This window comes from Rhinatrema bivittatum, chromosome 5 (assembly GCF_901001135.1).
Source record: "Rhinatrema bivittatum chromosome 5, aRhiBiv1.1, whole genome shotgun sequence".
Lineage (NCBI taxonomy): Eukaryota > Metazoa > Chordata > Amphibia > Gymnophiona > Rhinatrematidae > Rhinatrema > Rhinatrema bivittatum.
The window spans coordinates 385,459,427-385,477,478 of record NC_042619.1 but is presented as its reverse complement, the minus strand read 5'-3'; the positions used below and the strand labels follow the sequence as shown (position 1 = coordinate 385,477,478).

General features: G+C 42.4%; 1 protein-coding gene across 1 annotated transcript in view; it reads right to left on the bottom strand.

The window, feature by feature from the left end:
• Window positions 1–18,052, bottom strand: part of LOC115092484 (unconventional myosin-XVI-like) — a 334,559-nt gene that overhangs the window by 260,801 nt on the left and 55,706 nt on the right. Inside the window, exon 2 of the mRNA XM_029603324.1 lies at window positions 12,581–12,844. Coding sequence (XP_029459184.1) covers window positions 12,581–12,844 — 264 coding nt within the window. The remainder of the gene's footprint in view (window positions 1–12,580; window positions 12,845–18,052) is intronic.

The window sequence follows — 18,052 nt, the reverse complement described above, 5'->3', positions numbered from 1 at the left end:
TTTCACATTTTTCTATACCGAGCTTCATGGTTGAATACCATATCAGATCGGTTTACATCGAACGAGGGATAGAGAAACTTGTAACAAAAAACGGAACAGTAAATTATAATCAGAAAGAGAGCAAAAAAGTTACATTGAACAAGGACTATAAACTTGGAGGCTTTACAGCTTGGAAGTAAATAGAGTAAATAGAGTAAAAGGCCCGAGCATATAACCATAGACTTCAATTGTTCATAGAAATGAATGGTAAAACCTACACAAATGGGACAAATATTTGTTCATTTATTCAACCTCCTTTATTTTGTTTCATGGGACCCCTAATTTGTTATGTTTAGCCCTTTTGTTTCCAACACATGCACATCCCTAGCACCAGACAACCAAGGACCTCTTTCCAGGTAGAGAAAGAAACTTACATTGATTCTACCACTCTGAGAGACTTATTTGCAGTAGCTAGAATTTTTTTTTACTCATTGCATCTTCATATAATATGGATAAAGAGGATCCAGTGACTACTGACAAGTGGTAGATAAAGTATAAAAAGCAGAATAAACCCTGCAAGGCCATCCTTGAGAATCAGAGGTCCTTATCCATAAAACAAGTTCACATGTTCCAGTTCTCCATAATGGGTACATTAGACCCACTAACAGTGCTAGGAAGCAGCTTATCTGGCTTTAAGTTCATACTTGTGAAGTGTCACACAGAGATGTAGAGGAAATCAAACACAAGTTGAGAGATGCGAGATCGCATAAATGAGATAAATGTTCTCTGCCTAGTTCTAGAGTCATGATAGAGACATTTACTTTGCAGCCTGTCAGATTTCTGTGAATCTGAATCCTACCGAATATATTCTTTGTCCCACAAGCAACCACCACCTACAGATTCATAAAGAGATTCAAAATGAATTTAAATGACACATTTGCATTTGTACAATGACTTGATTTCCTTACACAAAAAATGAGTTGGATTAGCACAAGTTTGAAGCTTGTGAGCAGTAGCGCCAATCAAAAAAACCACTCTGATGGTAATAACGGAATATCCTTCATCATCTAACATCTGTTGGGTTTTTTGTTTCTTTTTTAAACTAAAGCCTAGTTGTACAACAAAATATGCCTTTTGTTGTTCAGCTAACACACCATGCTAAAAAAAAAAAAAAAAAAAAAAAAAGTTAACAGACATGCAAAACCTACAAAACAGCACTGGGTTGAAATGAGTGTTTACCTTCTGCTTCTTTAAAATAGCCTCTTTGTCAGTGGAAAGATCAAATTGTTTGACCTGAGTACCTTATGTTTGCAGCTGTAGTTCTCATTAAGTCTCTAATAGCTGTCTGAGTAAGTCAGCTGTTCTTGCATTACACAGAATGTATACATTCTCATGTATTGCATTTAAAGAATGCTTTGATGTGCTGAGGTCTAAGTGATAAGTAAAAATTAAAGGATTTAAGAGTATATTACTTAGCACAACTAGTATGCTTGCATATAAAGACATTAATTTATTTAAAAACAAATCATGTACTTTCCTGATCTAAAAAGAACACAATAGCATAAAACCTATCACAAAGACAGAACATAAATACCACAGTAGTTAGTCTTTGCCTTACAGCATCTCAGACCCCACCCTGTTAACATAGCCACTAAAACTCAATATCCATTGCCATAAAACACTGTACTGTATCACTGACCTTAATCAGGGAACAAAAAGGTGTTTACTCTTTTATGAAAGGATACTTTAATTCCTGACATGCCTAATAAACCCTCCTGATTGGAGAGGAGCTCACATTTTGGCACATAGCAATAGTCTCGTGGATAAATGGAAAGGCCCCTTACCTCTCAGAATTTTAAAATTTAGAGTAATTTAAACTTCCTTCTTGCTGTTGCTGAGAGCCAACACAATTAAGAGGCCTTTTTGGCACTGTTGCCACCCTGGCTGTAGTATTTGTAAAATCTGTATGCTTAAATAAAAATACCATGCTAAGAAAATATATTAATTCTGATTCATGATCCAGGGATAGTCTATTACTTTAGTAATTTCTTATTTGAAAACAGTAAATTGACAGTTTCCCCTATTTCAATTACTGTATGGAAAGCAACCTCAAGGAACATTGGATTTGGTAAAAGTAGTGTGTATGCATATGTGGGAGTTGGGATAAGGCAAGAATCAGATTTCCAGTACTAATAGGGTGGTACAGCATGTACTTAATTTTACAAAAGTGAATGTTTTTGCTTAAGAACTCTGAGATCTCGGCATAGCAGTAAGATAAATAAATAAATTCAATAAATAGCCAGGGTTCTGAGAATTTCAGTCTCATGAGAGGGTATTGGTTAATGGTTTTACTCATCTCTCAGAGTATAAATTGTTGGTCAAATGGTAGGGGCCACATAAGGTGACAGATAGGTTTTGTGGGCCATGAAGCAGTAAGGATATACATGGAGAAAACACTCTCATTTTGCTGTATCATTTCAGGGTACTTTTTTTTTTTTTTTTTTAATTAAAATTAGGACACCAAAAAGACAGATATAGTCAAGAAAATAAGCTCACTATAATCAGCTAAGATCAGTTAGTTCATTCTATTATGCCAACTCCACTTGTACATGAGCCACAGAGAGGACACAATGGGCCGGCCTTATGCACACTGGGCCTATTTTCAAAAGGCCTGGCAATGCGCATAAAGCCCTGTGACGCATGCAAGTCCCGAGGCATGGGCGGGCCAGGTCCAGAGGCTCCAGGCCCAGTAGCCATTTGCCTCTGTGCCCTGGATCACGTGTTGGCAGACGGCCTGCACACGCAACTTACTTCAACCCCAGGGCTGAAGTAAGTTTTGAAATAACAAAAAGAATTCAAAGGTAGGGGGGGTGGGGGGATAGGGAAGTACGCCTGCATGCTCCTTTTTTTTAAATCTACCCCTATGCTTATGGGAAGTGTAACATTACTCAAATTATAGAAATTAAACCATACTAACTTGTTTATAAAGTACACAAGCTTCTTTAATCAATGTTGATTACCTGTTTTTGACCACAGTTATACCCTGTTTATATCTGTTGTGTACAAATTGTACATCTGTAAATCTGTTTACAAACTGAAACAAGTTGTTAATCTGTATACTGGAGTGAAGGCAGCTAGCTATACTTCGGTATATAAAAGCATTTAAATAAAATAAATAAATAAAATAATGTCTGTCCTCTATCTTTTAATGGAGACATGGTGGTGTTGTCTGATAGATGTCCTTTCAAATTATGTTCTTGGTCCTCCTGTGATTCTACAAGGTTGATCTACCTAATATGGTATCCTCTTTTTTTTTTTATTCTTTATTTATCAGCATTTCAAATAATACAAAGTAATTTTGCATAGAATCACAAGAGATGTAAGAAATTGTTCTTTTCATGAAATTCTTTAAATTAAATCTATTATTTAGAAAACATGACAAAATCATACAATCTCTAAACTTCATAGGAAACGTGGGAGGAAGAGAAGAAAAAAAAAGGAGAACATAAGAACAATTTAGAAGTAAGGCTGGGTTAGACATCAGATACATTTACTGGATCCTGCTCTATAGGCTGTGGGTTCTGCTCTCATGCCTCTAGGAAGGCTTGAAGTTGTTCCGGACTGAAGAACACATATGTATTCCCTAAAAGTTTTACTATGCACCTACAGGGGTACCGTAAAACATAGGTTCCCCCTAGTGCTAAAACTTTTGGGCGTAATGAAATACATTTTTTCCTTCTCATCTGCGTTGGTTTTGCCAAATCTGGAAAGATATGAACTTGGCCACCCAGAAAGGAAACATTCAAATTTTTGAAATAGTTCTTCATTATCATTCCAACGTCATTCTGGGGCGGATTTTAAGAGCCCTGCTCGCCTAAATCCGCCCAAAACCGGGCGGATTTAGGCGAGCAGGGCCCTACGCGCCGGGAAGCCTATTTTACATAGGCCTACCGGCGCGCGCAGAGCCCCGGGACTTGCGTAAGTCCTGGGGTTCTCCGAGGGGGGCGTGTCGGGGCATGTCGGGGGCGGGCCCGGTCATCGCGGCGTTTCGGGGGCGTGGCCGCGCCCTCCCCCAGGTCGCGGCCCGGCACGCAGGAGGCCCGCTGGCGCGCGGGGATTTACGCCTCCCTCCGGGAGGCGTAAATCCCCCAACAAAGGTAAGGGGGGGGGTGTAGATAGGGCCGGGCGGGTGGGTTAGGTAGAGGAAGGGAGGGGAAGGTGAGGGGAGGGCGTTAGAGGATTCCCTCCGAGGCCGCTCCGATTTCGGAGCGGCCTTGGAGGGAACGGGGGTAGGCTGCGCGGCTCGGCGCGCGCTGGCTATACAAAATCCATAGCCTTGCGCGCGCCGATCCAGGTTTTTAGCAGATACGTGTGGCTCCGCGCGTATCTACTAAAATCCAGCGTACTTTTGTTTGCGCCTGGAGCGCAAACAAAAGCAGGCTATTCGCGCTCGTTTTAAAATCCGCCCCTTTTTGAATAAAAAGTCACAAGGCAGACCTCTCTATAATTTCCTCCGTTGATGTTTCTAAGAAATTGGATAGATTCTCCATGTCTATCCCTATACCAGGCAATATTGAGGTACTCCTTTGTCTTAAGAAGAATTTTTTTATTTTTTTATTTTATTATTTTTTTTTTTTTTACAGGCGGGACATTCTCAGGTGGTATCTTTAATATCTCAATAGCAAATTTCTTAAAAGTCTGCAAAGGCAACTCTCCCATAACTTTGGGGAAATTTAAAAGCCTTAAATTTAAGTGCCTTAAATAATTCTCTACTGACTCCAATCTTGTTAAGGACGATAATCTCTCATTAACAGAAGCTGCACTTAAATCTTGCAACTTTTTCACATCAACAGTTACCTTTGTTAAGACTTTCTAGATTCGTGTGGTCAGTTTCAATCTTGTTCATTCTCTTGGAAACTTCCTCCAGTTTGCAGGCCTGTCCATCAAGCTTCGCGGCGTTCCTCGCAACCAAATCCCAAAGGGCATCGAGCGTTACAACTGCTGGTTTTGTAATTCTCTGTGGGGTAAATGGAGCAACCGGCTCTGATGTTCCTTCTCCGCTGGCTACACTCTCTTCCACTCTCACAGCCTCAGCGGAGACAAGAGCACAGGCTGCCCCCCCCTCTGCATCGTCTCTGGGCTTGCCTCCCAACTGAGCATGCCCGAAGGAAGTTCCCGACGGCGTCTCAGCAGGCACAGAGTCAAGCAGTAGAGCTGCCTGAACCAGTGTTTTAGGGTCCGGAGGCGTCAGCGATAGTTCCCGGGAGAGTACTGGGCTCCTTTCCCTGCTTCACCAATGGGGGTAGACTTCCTCGTTTCTGATGTCGAAGTCGCATATTGATAAATCAACTGCTGCCCTTCTAAATTCTCCGGTAAGGGAGGAAACATCTGGATTTTCCCCCTTCCTCTTATGTGGCATTATGACCTTCAAAGAAAAGGAATTGCAGAGAGCTTGGGGACGAGGGCTTTGAAGCTACTCAATGTGCGTCTGCTCCCGCGGCCATCTTGGTTCCTCCCTCCTCCTCTCTTTTTATGTTATTAGGCAAGATGACCCATAAACTTAACACGCATACAGGAACACATTAGTTGCATTAGATGTAGTAGACATGAGGCTCGTTTGGTCAAACACTGGGAGATGGCAGGTCAAAGTCGATCTGAGTTTTGTGGTTCTGGCAAAAACAATCCCTCATTTAAGAGGTGGAAATTCCAATAGATTGATCCAAAAAGGACAGCAATACATTTTCCAGTGGGGTTCTGTAGTTCCTGATGCTCTGAATAAGATGGTAGAACGGAATGCCTTTTATTAATGCAATTTGATATTAGAAAAAGTTTCCATTTCAAAATTTCTTTCCGGTTTACAAATATTCATTTTTTGAACATAACATTATAGGATACTTGCTATTAACAGATATACTTAATGTTTTGTGTTCCAGGCTACAGCACTTTTTGGGAAGCAGCTCATGCTGTCAGTCTTTTGTATGCTGTGTGTCTATCAAACCAACAGGGGAGGGGCTTATTTAATTTTAGGATGTGAGCATGCTCATGCATGACAAGTGATAGTTTGCAGTGAATGAATTGAGAGTTGTGGTGAGTCTCTGTGGCATTTTTCTAAGCGTTTTTATTCATGGCTTTTTATTTGTATTTATTTTGGGGGGGTTTTAGAACGAAAGCAGTGAATAAAAGCAGTCCCATGATGCAGGCAGCAAGTGCTGATGAAACGCTGCAGCATTGGGTTTTGTGACCGATTCCTGCCAAATTTCTCTTCAGCGTTTGTGCCCCACGGGGGTTTTGATTTATGAGAGAGCGCATCAGTTTTCTTACAAAAAATAGCCATTGAGCCTGACTTTACATTCTTCGTGGCTCAGCTGTTGCTTCTCTTTTGAACTCTGAGCCCGTTGTTGCAAGCCTCAGACCTTTTCCGTTGCCTCTTCAGAATGGGGGGGGGGGGGGGGGGGGGGGGGAACATCGTACTGCCATCAATAGTGCGTTCCAGATGTATAAGAACAAAACTGAGGATGCTACAAATGAATACATGCTTGGTGGTGAACATTCATTAGAGTGGAGGGGAACTTGGGAAAGTACGCACAGGACTCTAAGGTTCACTTTGTTTATTTTAACAGCTCAGTAGAAGATTCCTTACTAATCTCTGTGGTCTTTGCGGCAGCGGTTTTTGGAGAGGATGACCAGGGACCAATTCCTTTTTGAGCGGATTACTACTTTTCACTAACACACCTCATGGTGGGGGGCCCTATTTAAAGTGTTTTAACATTGTTTTAACATTTTTGATTTTAGGGGGGGGTTCCTTCTTTCACCTTATTTTTTTACCTTTTGGGGGGGGTTTATGTATGTGGTCATGTTTTTTTTTATATGATTTTGTGGGTTATATAATAAGTGTTGAGGAGTGTTTTTTGTTCTATGCACAAATGGGGGCTAGATAAGTGGTTACATATACTTTTTAGATTGTTAAGTGTATAAAACATTTAGGGGTACATTTTAAAGATTTGCGCGATCGCGTACTTTTGTTCGCGCACCAGGCGCGAACAAAAGTACGCTGATTTTATAAGATATGCGGCAGCAATAGGCGCTTAATACAACAGGCGCACAAAAAATAGTAATATGTACTCGGCACTAGGCGATCATGAAAACAGCTCTATTGTATGCAATATGCTCTCAGCAATATGCAGCCAACAATACACGCTTAAAGGCTTTCAATAAGCGCTCAGCAATAAGCGATTAGCAATACACGCTCAATGGTATTCAATAGGCTCTCAGCAATATGCGGTTAGCAATACACGCTCAATGGCATTCAATAGGCTCTGAGCAATATGCAGTTAGCATTTCACGCTCAATGGCATTCAATAGGCTCTCAGCAACATGTGGTTAGCAATATACGCTCAATGGCATTCAATAGGCTCTCAGCAATAGGCGGTCAGCAATACACGCTCAGTGGCATACAATATGCACTTAGCAATAAGGCAATATACGCACAAGGAGAAATAGAGCCGCGCCTATTACGGGTGCTCAATACCTGAACAAGGCCCACAAAATGGCGCCCTCCACGGGGTGCCACACCGCCGATCCTCTGTTCCTCGGAGACCAGAAATAAGAGATGTATGCCTTACCTGATCCTAGGCGCTTCCCGGCTGGAACCCGGGTGGTCTCCGGCTGCGGGGGAGAGGGCAAATACCTTCACCACCGCGTTTGAGGATATGCACCCGCTGCCTCGTCCACGCCGGGACCGAGGCGCCTCGAAAGCCTCACCCGAACCTCGCCCGGGGGCTGTGTCCCTGCCGCGATTCGGCCACCGGTCCGAGGACTTACACCTCCGGGGGGGTCACGGAAATCACCCCGGGAAACTCTACTGGGGGAGGGACCTTAGGGTATCACCGCAGGAGTGCGGGGCTCGATGCCGTAGAAGTTTTAGTAAGTAGAAAAAGAAAAGGAAAAGTAGATTTGGAAAACACGCTCAGCAAGCGTGCAGGCTCTCCAAACTGCTTTGGAGACGGAAATTACTAAGTTGCTATGCTTCCTGTGGGGATATATATACCCCGTGCTGACGTCAGATCCGTCTCCAACTGCTAGCACGCGGATACTATCCCATTCGTTCTGAGTCCATCTGGCTACACGCCAGGAAATGATAGCTTTATGAAGCAATTGGTTCAGGAACCGACGAGAGAGGGAGCAATTTTAGATCTAATTCTCAGTGGAGCACAGGACTTTGTGAGAGAGGTAACGGTGGTGGGGCCGCTTGGCAACAGTGATCATAATATGATCAAATTTCAATTAATGACTGGAAGGGGGACAGTAAGCAAAGCCATGGCTCTCGTGCTAAATATTCAAAAGGGAAAAACTTTGATAAAATGAGAATTTTAGTAAGAAAAAAAACTGAAAGGAGCAGCTATAAAAGTAAAAAGTGCGCAAGAGGCATGGTCATTGTTAAAAAAGAAATACCATACTAGAAGCACAGTCCAGATGTATTCCACATATTAAGGTGGAAAGAAGGCAAAACGATCACCGGCATGGTTAAAAGGGGAGGTGAATGAAGCTATTTAGCCAAAAGATCTTAATTCAAAAATTGGAAGAAGGATAAGAACATGCCATACTGGGTTAGACCAAGGGTCCATCAAGCCCAGTATCCCGTTTCCAATAATGGACAATCCAGGCCATAAGAACCTGGCAAGTACCCAAAAACTAAGTCTATTCCATGTTACCATTGCTAGTAATAGCGGTGGTTATTTAAGTCAACTTAATTAATGGCAGGTAATGGACTTCAAGAATGTATCCAATCCTTTTTTAAACACAGCTATACTAACTGCACTAACCACATCTTCTGGCGACAAATTTCAGAGTTTAATTGTGCGTTGAGTGAAAAAAAAAAATACTTTCTCCGGTTAGTTTTAAATGTGCTAACAGAAGAAAATAGGCATAAACATTGGCAAGTTACATGTAAGATATTGATAAGACAGGCCAAGAAAAAACTTAAACCCTTACTGCATGCCCCTGATTTCCGGACAGTGCTTCAAACCACTATCTTTGCCAAAACAGACTACTGCAACTCCCTGCTCCTCGGCCTTCCTAACAACGCCATTCATCCCATTCAAATTCTGCAAAACACAACAGCCCGAATCTTGACCAACCTACGCAAACATGACCATATTACACCTGTTCTAAAAGATCTTCATTGGCTCCCAATAGCATCCCGTATACAATATAAGGCACTCTCTCTCATCCACAAGGCTTTATACAATCCTGAAATGAACTGGTTCAATGAATCCTTCCGCTTACACCAGTCCAATAAGCCTACCAGACATGCACATCTCGCAACCATGCCTATCCCCTCTCCCAAACTCCACAAACTAACCTCCACAAGAGCCCGTGCACTATCCATCGCCGGGCAGACCCTTTGGAACACAATGCCAGTTGAACTACGGCAAGAGGAATGCCTGAAATCCTTCAAGCGGAAGCTTAAGACCTGGCTATTTGCCAAAGCATACACCTAATCTCCACTCTGCCTTTCCACCGCCCCCCTTTCGGTACCCCACTTTTGCCCCATCCTTCTTCTTTCCGCCCCCTTCTCCCCTCTTCTCCCCCCTCTGCTCTCCACTCCCCCCTCCCCCCCTAATATTCCCAAATCCCTTTCTCTCAGTTCTCTCAACATTGTACATATGTATATATTTGCAATTCTTGTTTAATATTTAATGCAATTTATCCCACGTTCTCTTACCCCTTTATTCCCTTGTTAACATGTTTTATCTGTTCCATGTAAAGCGCCATGCATGGCGTATATTTGCGTTACACTGTGAACCGATGTGATATCCTGGATGAATGTCGGTATATAAAAATTTTAAATAAATAAATAAATAAATAAGAGAGAATTTGAAAAGAAGTTGGCCGTAGAGGCAAAAACTCACAGTAAAAACTTTTTTAAATATCCGAAGCAGAAAGCCTTTGAGGGAGTCAGTTGGACCGTTATATGATTGAGGGGTTAAAGGGGCAATTAGAGAAGATAAGGCCATCATGGAAAGAATAAATGATTTTTTTGCTTCAGTGTTTAATGAAGAGGATGATGGGGAGATACCCATATCGGAGGTTTTCATGGGTAATGATTCAGATGGACTGAACCAAATCACGGTGAACCTAGAAGATGTTGTAGGCCTGATTGACAAACTGAAGAGTAGTAAATCACCTGACTGGATGGTATGCACCCCAGGGTTCTGAAGGAACTAAAAAATGAAATTTCAGACCTATTAGTAAAAATGTGTAACCTATCATTAAAATCATCCATTGTATCTGAAGACGAGGGTTGCTAATGTAACCCCAATATTTAAAGGGCTCCAGGTGTGATCCAGGAAACTATAGACCAGTGACTTCAGTACCAGGAAAAATAGTGAAAAGTGTTCTAAATATCATAATCACAGAACATATAGAAAGACATGGTTTAATGGAACAAAGTCAGCATGGCTTTACCCAAGGCAAGACTTGCCTCACAAATCTGCTTCAATTTTTTAAAGGAGTTAACATGTAGATAAAGGTGAATCGGTAGATGTAGTATATTTGGATTTTCAGAAGGCGTTTGACAAAGCTCCTCATGAGAGGCTTCTAGGAAAAGTTAAGCGTCATGGGATAGGCGGCGATGTCCTTTCGTGGATCACAAACTGGCTAAAAGACAGGAAACAAAGAGTAGGATTAAATGGACAATTTTCTCAGTGTAAGGGAGTGGCCAGTGGAGTGCCTCAGGGATTTGTATTGGGACCTGTACTTTTCAATATATTTATAAATGATCTGGAAAGAAATATGACAAGTGAGGTAATCAAATTTGCAGATGATACAAAATTGTTCATAGTAGTTAAATCACAAGCAGATTGTGATAAATTGCAGGAAGCCCTTCTGAGACTGGAAAATTGGGCATCCAAATGGCAGATGAAATTTAATGTGGATAAGTGCAAGGTGATGCATATAGGGAAAAATAACCCATGTTATAGTTGCACAATGTTAGGTTCCATATTAGGAGCTACCACCCATGAAAGAGATCTAGGCGTCATACTGGATAACACATTTAAATCGGTTCAGTGTGCTGCAGCAGTCAAAAAAGCAAACAGAATGTTGGGAATTATTAGAAAGGGAATGGTGAATAAAACAGAAAATGTCATAATGCCTCTGTATCCGCTCCATGGCGAGACTGCACCTTGAATACTGTGTACAATTCTGGTCGCCACATCTCAAAAAATGATAGTTGCAATGGAGAAGGTACAGAGAAGGGCTACCAAAATGATAAGGGGAATGGAACAGCTCCCCTATGAGGAAAGACTAAAGAGGTTAGGACTTTTCAGCTTGGAGAAGAGATGGCTGAGGGGGGATATGATAGAGGTGTTTAAAATCATGAGAGGTCTAGAATGGGTAAATGTTAATTGTTTATTTACTCTTTCAGATAATAGAAAGACTAGGAGGCACTCCTTGAAGTTAACATGTGGCACATTTAAAACTAATTGGAGAAAGTTATTTCACTCAACGCACAATTAAACTCTGGAATTTGTTGCCAGAGGATGTGGTTAGTGCAGTTAGTGTAGCTGTGTTTAAAAAAAGAAGGATTGGATAAGTTCTTGGAGGAGAAAGTCCATTACCTTCTATTAATTAAGTTGACTTAGAAAATAGCCACTGCTATTACTAGCAACATTGGCATGGAATAGGCTTAGTTTTTGGGTACTTGCCAGGTTCTATGGCCTGGATTGGCCACTGTTGGAAACAGGATGCTGGGCTTGATGGACCCTTGGTCTGACCCAGTATGGCATGTTCTTATACTTTTATACATATACTTTCAAAAATGTGCATGCAAATCCCATCCCCAACTCTTTCCCCTGGAACATGTCATTCTGTGCTTACTTTTATGTGCATACTCGTTGAGCTATTTTCAAAGAGCAAACATGTTTTATGCTTGAAATTTATCTTCAAAAGATGCTACCCAGACCTTTGAAAAAAAAAAGTTACAGGATAGAAGAAAAATTGTCTTTCATTGAGCAAAAAAACATCTGATAACATGGCCTCTGTCCTTAAAAGCTCATGCCTGAATAAATTGGTTCATTTACAAGGTGACACCTGCTTCTTGTCATTGTTGCTACAAAAGACTTTGAAGATTTTCATTGAGCCAGGAAGCTCGGTCTATTAGTGTGGAGAATTTGTATGCTTAACTTAAATATATTGCAATGTGTAAAAATGAAAGGGATTCATTTAAGCTTTCCAACTGCAATTTTTCCTGAATTAAAGAAATTGTCTAGTACCAGAGGAAGAAACATTGACTCAAATTAATTTAGCTAGCTTGTTCATAATAATGGCTATGCAGTTTGTCTAATATAAGTTATGTCGATACAATCCTTTCTCCAATTACCCGTTGTATCGCAGATCTGAGGTTTTGTGTTCTTGGTCTACTCTTATTTTTAGACAAAAAAGTGCATCTTATGTTCCTATATTTAAGGTGTCTGACACTTTCTGTAATGTCCATTCTATTTGTATACAGAAGTTTTCTTGAAATATTTTGTTGTTGTATGCATTAATTCAAAATTACTGTGAAACAATAAAACAAATAGAAAGCATGCCAGACACCCACCTTCTTTGTCATTATGATTTATAACTGCATCCTGTATCATATCAGAAAGGCAGAAGTGAACACTGTGGTCCTTCCCACACTTCAGCTGTTTCTTGGAGATGTCCTGTTTCTGGAAGGCTCTCTCTCGTTCATAGTACGCCTTTATTTGATCACAGCGCATGCGCCTCACCAGTCTCTGACGCTGCCCCAAGGGGAGAGACTCCAGCAGGCACTGGTCAATTTCCATGTCATGTGTTCGAAAAACATTACAAAGTTGTAAACAGCCTGGAAGAAATTGACAGAGCACAAATAAAGGTTCCGTAAATTGGTTCATAAGTCTGAACAAGGTTTCTTGGGCTCCATGCAATTCCAAGCATTTCAACAGCAGTTTTGTACTTTCAATTATTTTTTTTCTGATTCCCCCCCCCCCCCCCCCCCTTTTCCAACTCTGACTTAAATAGGTCAAACTGAAATTTTTCTAACCTCCCTGAATTGTTGTGTTCTATTGTTAGTCTTTATAGCAGATTTGAGAAATTTAGATGGCTTTCTTGGGGCTCTGTCATTCCCTTCTTTGGTTGTCCCTTTCCTTTCTATTACTCTTATACCCTAAAAGCCCACTCACCTTTCACACTTCCCTGTGCTCCTTCAGAATCATCCCTTCATTCTGCCCTGCCATTTTCTACTGCCGGGATGTACGCACTCCTCTCCTCTACATTATCTCCACTATTTTGACCCTCACCACATATCTTAGCAATTATACATCAACATCCCTTAAAGCTGTAGTAAAAAAAAAACCAAAAAAAAACTGTCAATCATTCCGTTTCCACCTCTCTGCACACCTATGTTACTTTTAGAGTTTCTATTCTCTTACGTGCACAATTGATACTCCCTTGTTCACACAATCCATTTTACTTCTTCCTATATTATTTCTACTTGTATGACATTACGCTGTTCTAAAGATACGCTTTCTCTTTTATCACTTTTATCATACCTACCTCACAATTGGTATTCACAGTTCAACATCCACACATTTATATTCTTCTGATATTTTCAGGCATCTTTACATCTTTTCACTTTCAGCAAAGTTACATTGACTTACATAGTCTCATTCCTTGCTCAGTCATAAATTTCATATATACAAAGCAATACAAAAAGCCCATTTCCTTTTGTCTTACCACTAGCAGAAATGAATGATTGATCACTATCCTATTAAAAAAAACACAAAAACCTTTGTGTTTGAATGCTGCTTTCAGAGTACAGATTGTTCTCCATTCTTCTCTTCTTGCCTATGTAAGCACATCAAGCAGCACTGTCTGAAGTTTCAAGAAGCTCATCACCCAGTAAAAGAGACACATGTGGGTAGCCTGCACAGCACGGCAGATACTACCACAAGAAGCTTGCTGGGCTGACGATGGACCATTTTGGTCCTTTTCTGCTCTTAATACTATGTATATTTCTTTTTGACCTACAGATAAGAACTGCAAATATTTTTACAAAGAAAAATAATTTTGGAATGTATTTTTTGGGTGATGTGTGAGCTTTTGTTATTGGCAAGTGGTAACATCATGGTTTGAGCATGTCTGGTATGTCTTCCAGACACGAATGATATTATGTGGGAGAAGATGCATATCTAAAAGGAGGGGGAGAAACGTGATTAATAGTAGGCACACAAAAGTTTCAAAATATGTATATGCTTTCCCTAGCTTGTAAGAATTTTTCAAGGTGAAGTTAAAACCCTTTATTCACTGATAACAAATATGTACCTGATTATTCTTAACTAATAGTAATTCAGTTTGAACTGTCTTGGTGGAAAACTGTGTCAAACAATAATGATGATGGGAACAATGTTTAGCACAATAGAGAACTGTTATAGAGAGAATTAAAAATCTAAATGTATATAACCTAGAGGAGAGGCAGAATATGAGATACGATAGAGACATTTGAATATCTGCAAGGTATCAATGTACGGGAGACTGGCCTCTTTCAACAGAAAGGAGGCTCTGGAACAAGGGGTCATGGGATGAGGGTGGAAGGGAGTTGACTCAGGAAATATTTCTTTATAGAAAAGAAGGTGGATTCATGGAACAAGCTCCCCACACCATCCTCCATCCCCCCCTCCGTTACCATCTAGTGGCAGTGGTGGACACAAGGATACTTTCTGAATTCATGAAAGCATGGAACAGGGGGATCTTTGAAGGACTGGTAGAGATTATAGAGCTGAGCAGTTGGTGTGCATGGGCAGACTAGATTGACCACACTGTCTTTTTATGCCATCATGTTTCTATTATGTCTAACCTACAATATCTGCATAAACCATAACACACTACCAACACATAAGGTCAATAGTAGACCATGGTATGCCAGTGGTTCCCAAATCTAGTTCTTAAAAATAGCACACATTTTTACAATTATGAAAATATGAAAGTTAACCTGGATCATTGATTTAATGTAAGCAAAAAAAAAAACTCATGGTTATGCAATATGGATTTACAGTAAACCAGGCACATCTAAGTTTTAAAGATTGAATTTGAAAATTACTTTGCTTTACATTACTCATTTCTTCTGTGATTCTCCTTTATTTTGCATTGCACAATGTTTCAGAGTAAGAAAAAAAGCATACATTTTCGGGACCACTGGTTACACAAAGTATACAATGGCCCAATAAAAATGTATTAAGTTTATAATGAACTGCAAATCCCAATTATTCATAACTCCATAGATACACATTTTTTCAACTGTTGTGCAGGGAAGTGGACCCTTGGCCTAGTGCAGGATTGGTAGGCTCCCTGGTCAGACCCAGAGAGCACCTGCCACCAGGAGGCAGAGGCTCGCTGGAGCTTCACCACTAGCAACCCGGGGTTCCCTTGGGTTGAGTCCTTGGTTACCCGGGCCGCCTGGTGGGCCTCGCAGGATCTCCTTGAGGGAGAGTTCAGGGGTGTGCCCACACGATCATGGGTGCGCAGTCTATGCTCAGGCTAGAAGACCGGGGTGCCAAAGATGGTCAGAAGAGAGTCACTAGGTGTATGGCAAGGATCAAGGCCAGAGTAAAGATAGCATAGTCAGCCAAAGCAAAGGTCAGGTTCCAGGCAGCGTGCCGACGTGGTCAGGGTTCGGGCAGAGGTCTGTTCCAGGCAGCGTGCCGACGTGGTCAGGGTTCGGGCAGAGGTCTGTTCCAGGCAGCGTGCCGACGTGGTCAGGGTTCGGGCAGAGGTCTGTTCCAGGCAGCGTGCCGACGTGGTCAGGGTTCGGGCAGAGGTCTGTTCCAGGCAGCGTGCCGACGTGGTAGAGGAAACAGGCAAAGGTCAAATCCTGGCGGCGATCAATGTAGTCAAGAACAGGTAGAGGTCAGTGGGGAGTCTCAGGAATGGACACAGTGTGATTGACTCGATTGCAAAGGCAAGGAATTGTAGGCAGGCACTTCCTCTTATACAGTGTTCAATTAGGGCATGTTGTGGAGCTGGGATTTGCCCCTGGCCCTTTAAGGGAATGGGCAGTCTGCACGTGTGTGCCTAGGGGCTGTGCCGACACCACGGAGGACGCAGAGCCTCACTGTGAGGCCTGGCTGGAGGTAGAAGCCCAGCGACTGCCACCATGGGATGCCGAGGCCTGGCTGCGCTCACTGCTGCTACAGGGGAGGACGACCCAGGACCCATGGAAGAGTTAATGAGGTGAGCAGGCCCGGACAGGATGTGCAACAACCTTGTCACTAACAAATCTAGTTTAAATATTATCCTGTGCAAAAAAGTGAAAAATTGACACTGCCCCTACTCTTACTCACAGGAAAAATACCATGTTCACTTGCACCACCTCCAAATCCACCACAGCCTTTGCAGGTATCTCTCAAACCACTGACCTGATCCAGAACATTCACCCATCTCTTAACATCTCTGTACTCTTCAGCCCTTCCCACTGTCCCTCTATCGCCAATTCTCCATTCAATCTCCCAGTCCCAGCTCTATCCTTCCCCCTTCACGGGACCCAGTTTTTTATGTTCCCATTGTCCCATCCTCTTGGAGCTTCAAAGCTGCGCCTCTTACCTCCCAGAGGCTCCCTCTCTCTCAGCTTCCCCTTCTTCCTGAGATCCACACCCAAAAAGCTAACTGAATCTTGTTCAACTGAGCTGAGGGAGTAAGCAAAAAAATGCAAGTACATATATTGATAAACAATTTATAGAAGTTTCTAACTATATTTTTGTGGTTTGTCCTATAGAATGTCATTGTAGAGATATTTACTAAGTGGTCTGTCTGAGATATCATAGCAACATATAGATGAAGGCAAAAAAAAAAAAAAAAGAAACTGGCTCATATTCTTGACATTTTCCTCTAACCAAGCCAACGGCCTGGCTCTGGACACAAGCCGGGACCAGAAGCAGCTGGACACAAGTCTGCTCTTGGCTGAGTACTTTATTGAAAACAGTAGCAAAGTCCATGCAGTATGCTTCCCTCAGCAGTACAGCCAAACATACACACAGTCTCCTCACCTTAGCAGTTTAGGATAGCCCTGTCCTCAAGTTTAGGGTGGTCAGCAAACCCAGTCTGCTCTCCCTCTAACTGGTTCCACAAGCAGTCTGCCTTCCCAGCAGTTGACCCTGTCCTAGGGTTAGGGTTCTCAGACAGCCCTGGATTTGTCAATAGGCACCCATTAAACCTGTGCCTAGTGGGGGGGGGGGGGGGACTTTTAGGGGCAGCAGACTGGCTAAGATCTGCTGCTTTCTACCTCTTCTGAATCTCAATCAGCAGAGAGCCACCTTCTATTACCCTGTAACAGACTTTTACAAGAAGTGTGTGTGAGGGGGGGGGGGGTGTAAAAGCACCAAAGTGCCTTGGTACTTTAAGGAAAAATCCTAAATCCGTTTCTGGCTCTCAGACACTCTTAAGGGTAGATTTTCAGAGGTACGCGCGGGCGTACATGTGCGCAAGCTACCCGACGTGCACACGTGTATGTCTGCTTTTATAACATGCGCGAGCATGTTATATTAAAAAAAAAAAAAAAAAAAAAGGGAGTCTGTGCGCGCAAGGGGGTTCCCAATTGTGCACCTTGCACACGCCGAGCTGCCAGTGCCTTCCCCTGTTCCTTCCCAAGCCACTCTAAAATTGGAGCAGCTTCGGGGGGGGGGGGGGGGGGGGGGGGAACTTCCCTACCCCACCCTCTCCCCCTTTTCTTTTTTTTCACTTGGGGCTGAAGTAAGTTGCGCACGCCAGCCAACTGCCGGTGTGCGATCACCAGCACAGCAGTAAATGACTTGTGTCCGAGGTCTCTGACCCCACTACCTGGACCGCCCTGTCCACGGGACTGCTCCTTTAGTAAAGCCCTAGGACTTAGACGCGTCCCAGGGCTTTAGAAAATAGGCCCGGCACGCGTAAGCCGATTTACGTGCATAGAGCTCTGAAATCCAGCCTTTAGTGTCTGACAATGCCTTCACACATCCCAGGCTTCTCTCCAGCGGTTTCTGGGCCCTGGCTTCCCCCCTTAAGGTGAACCAGCTCAAAACTT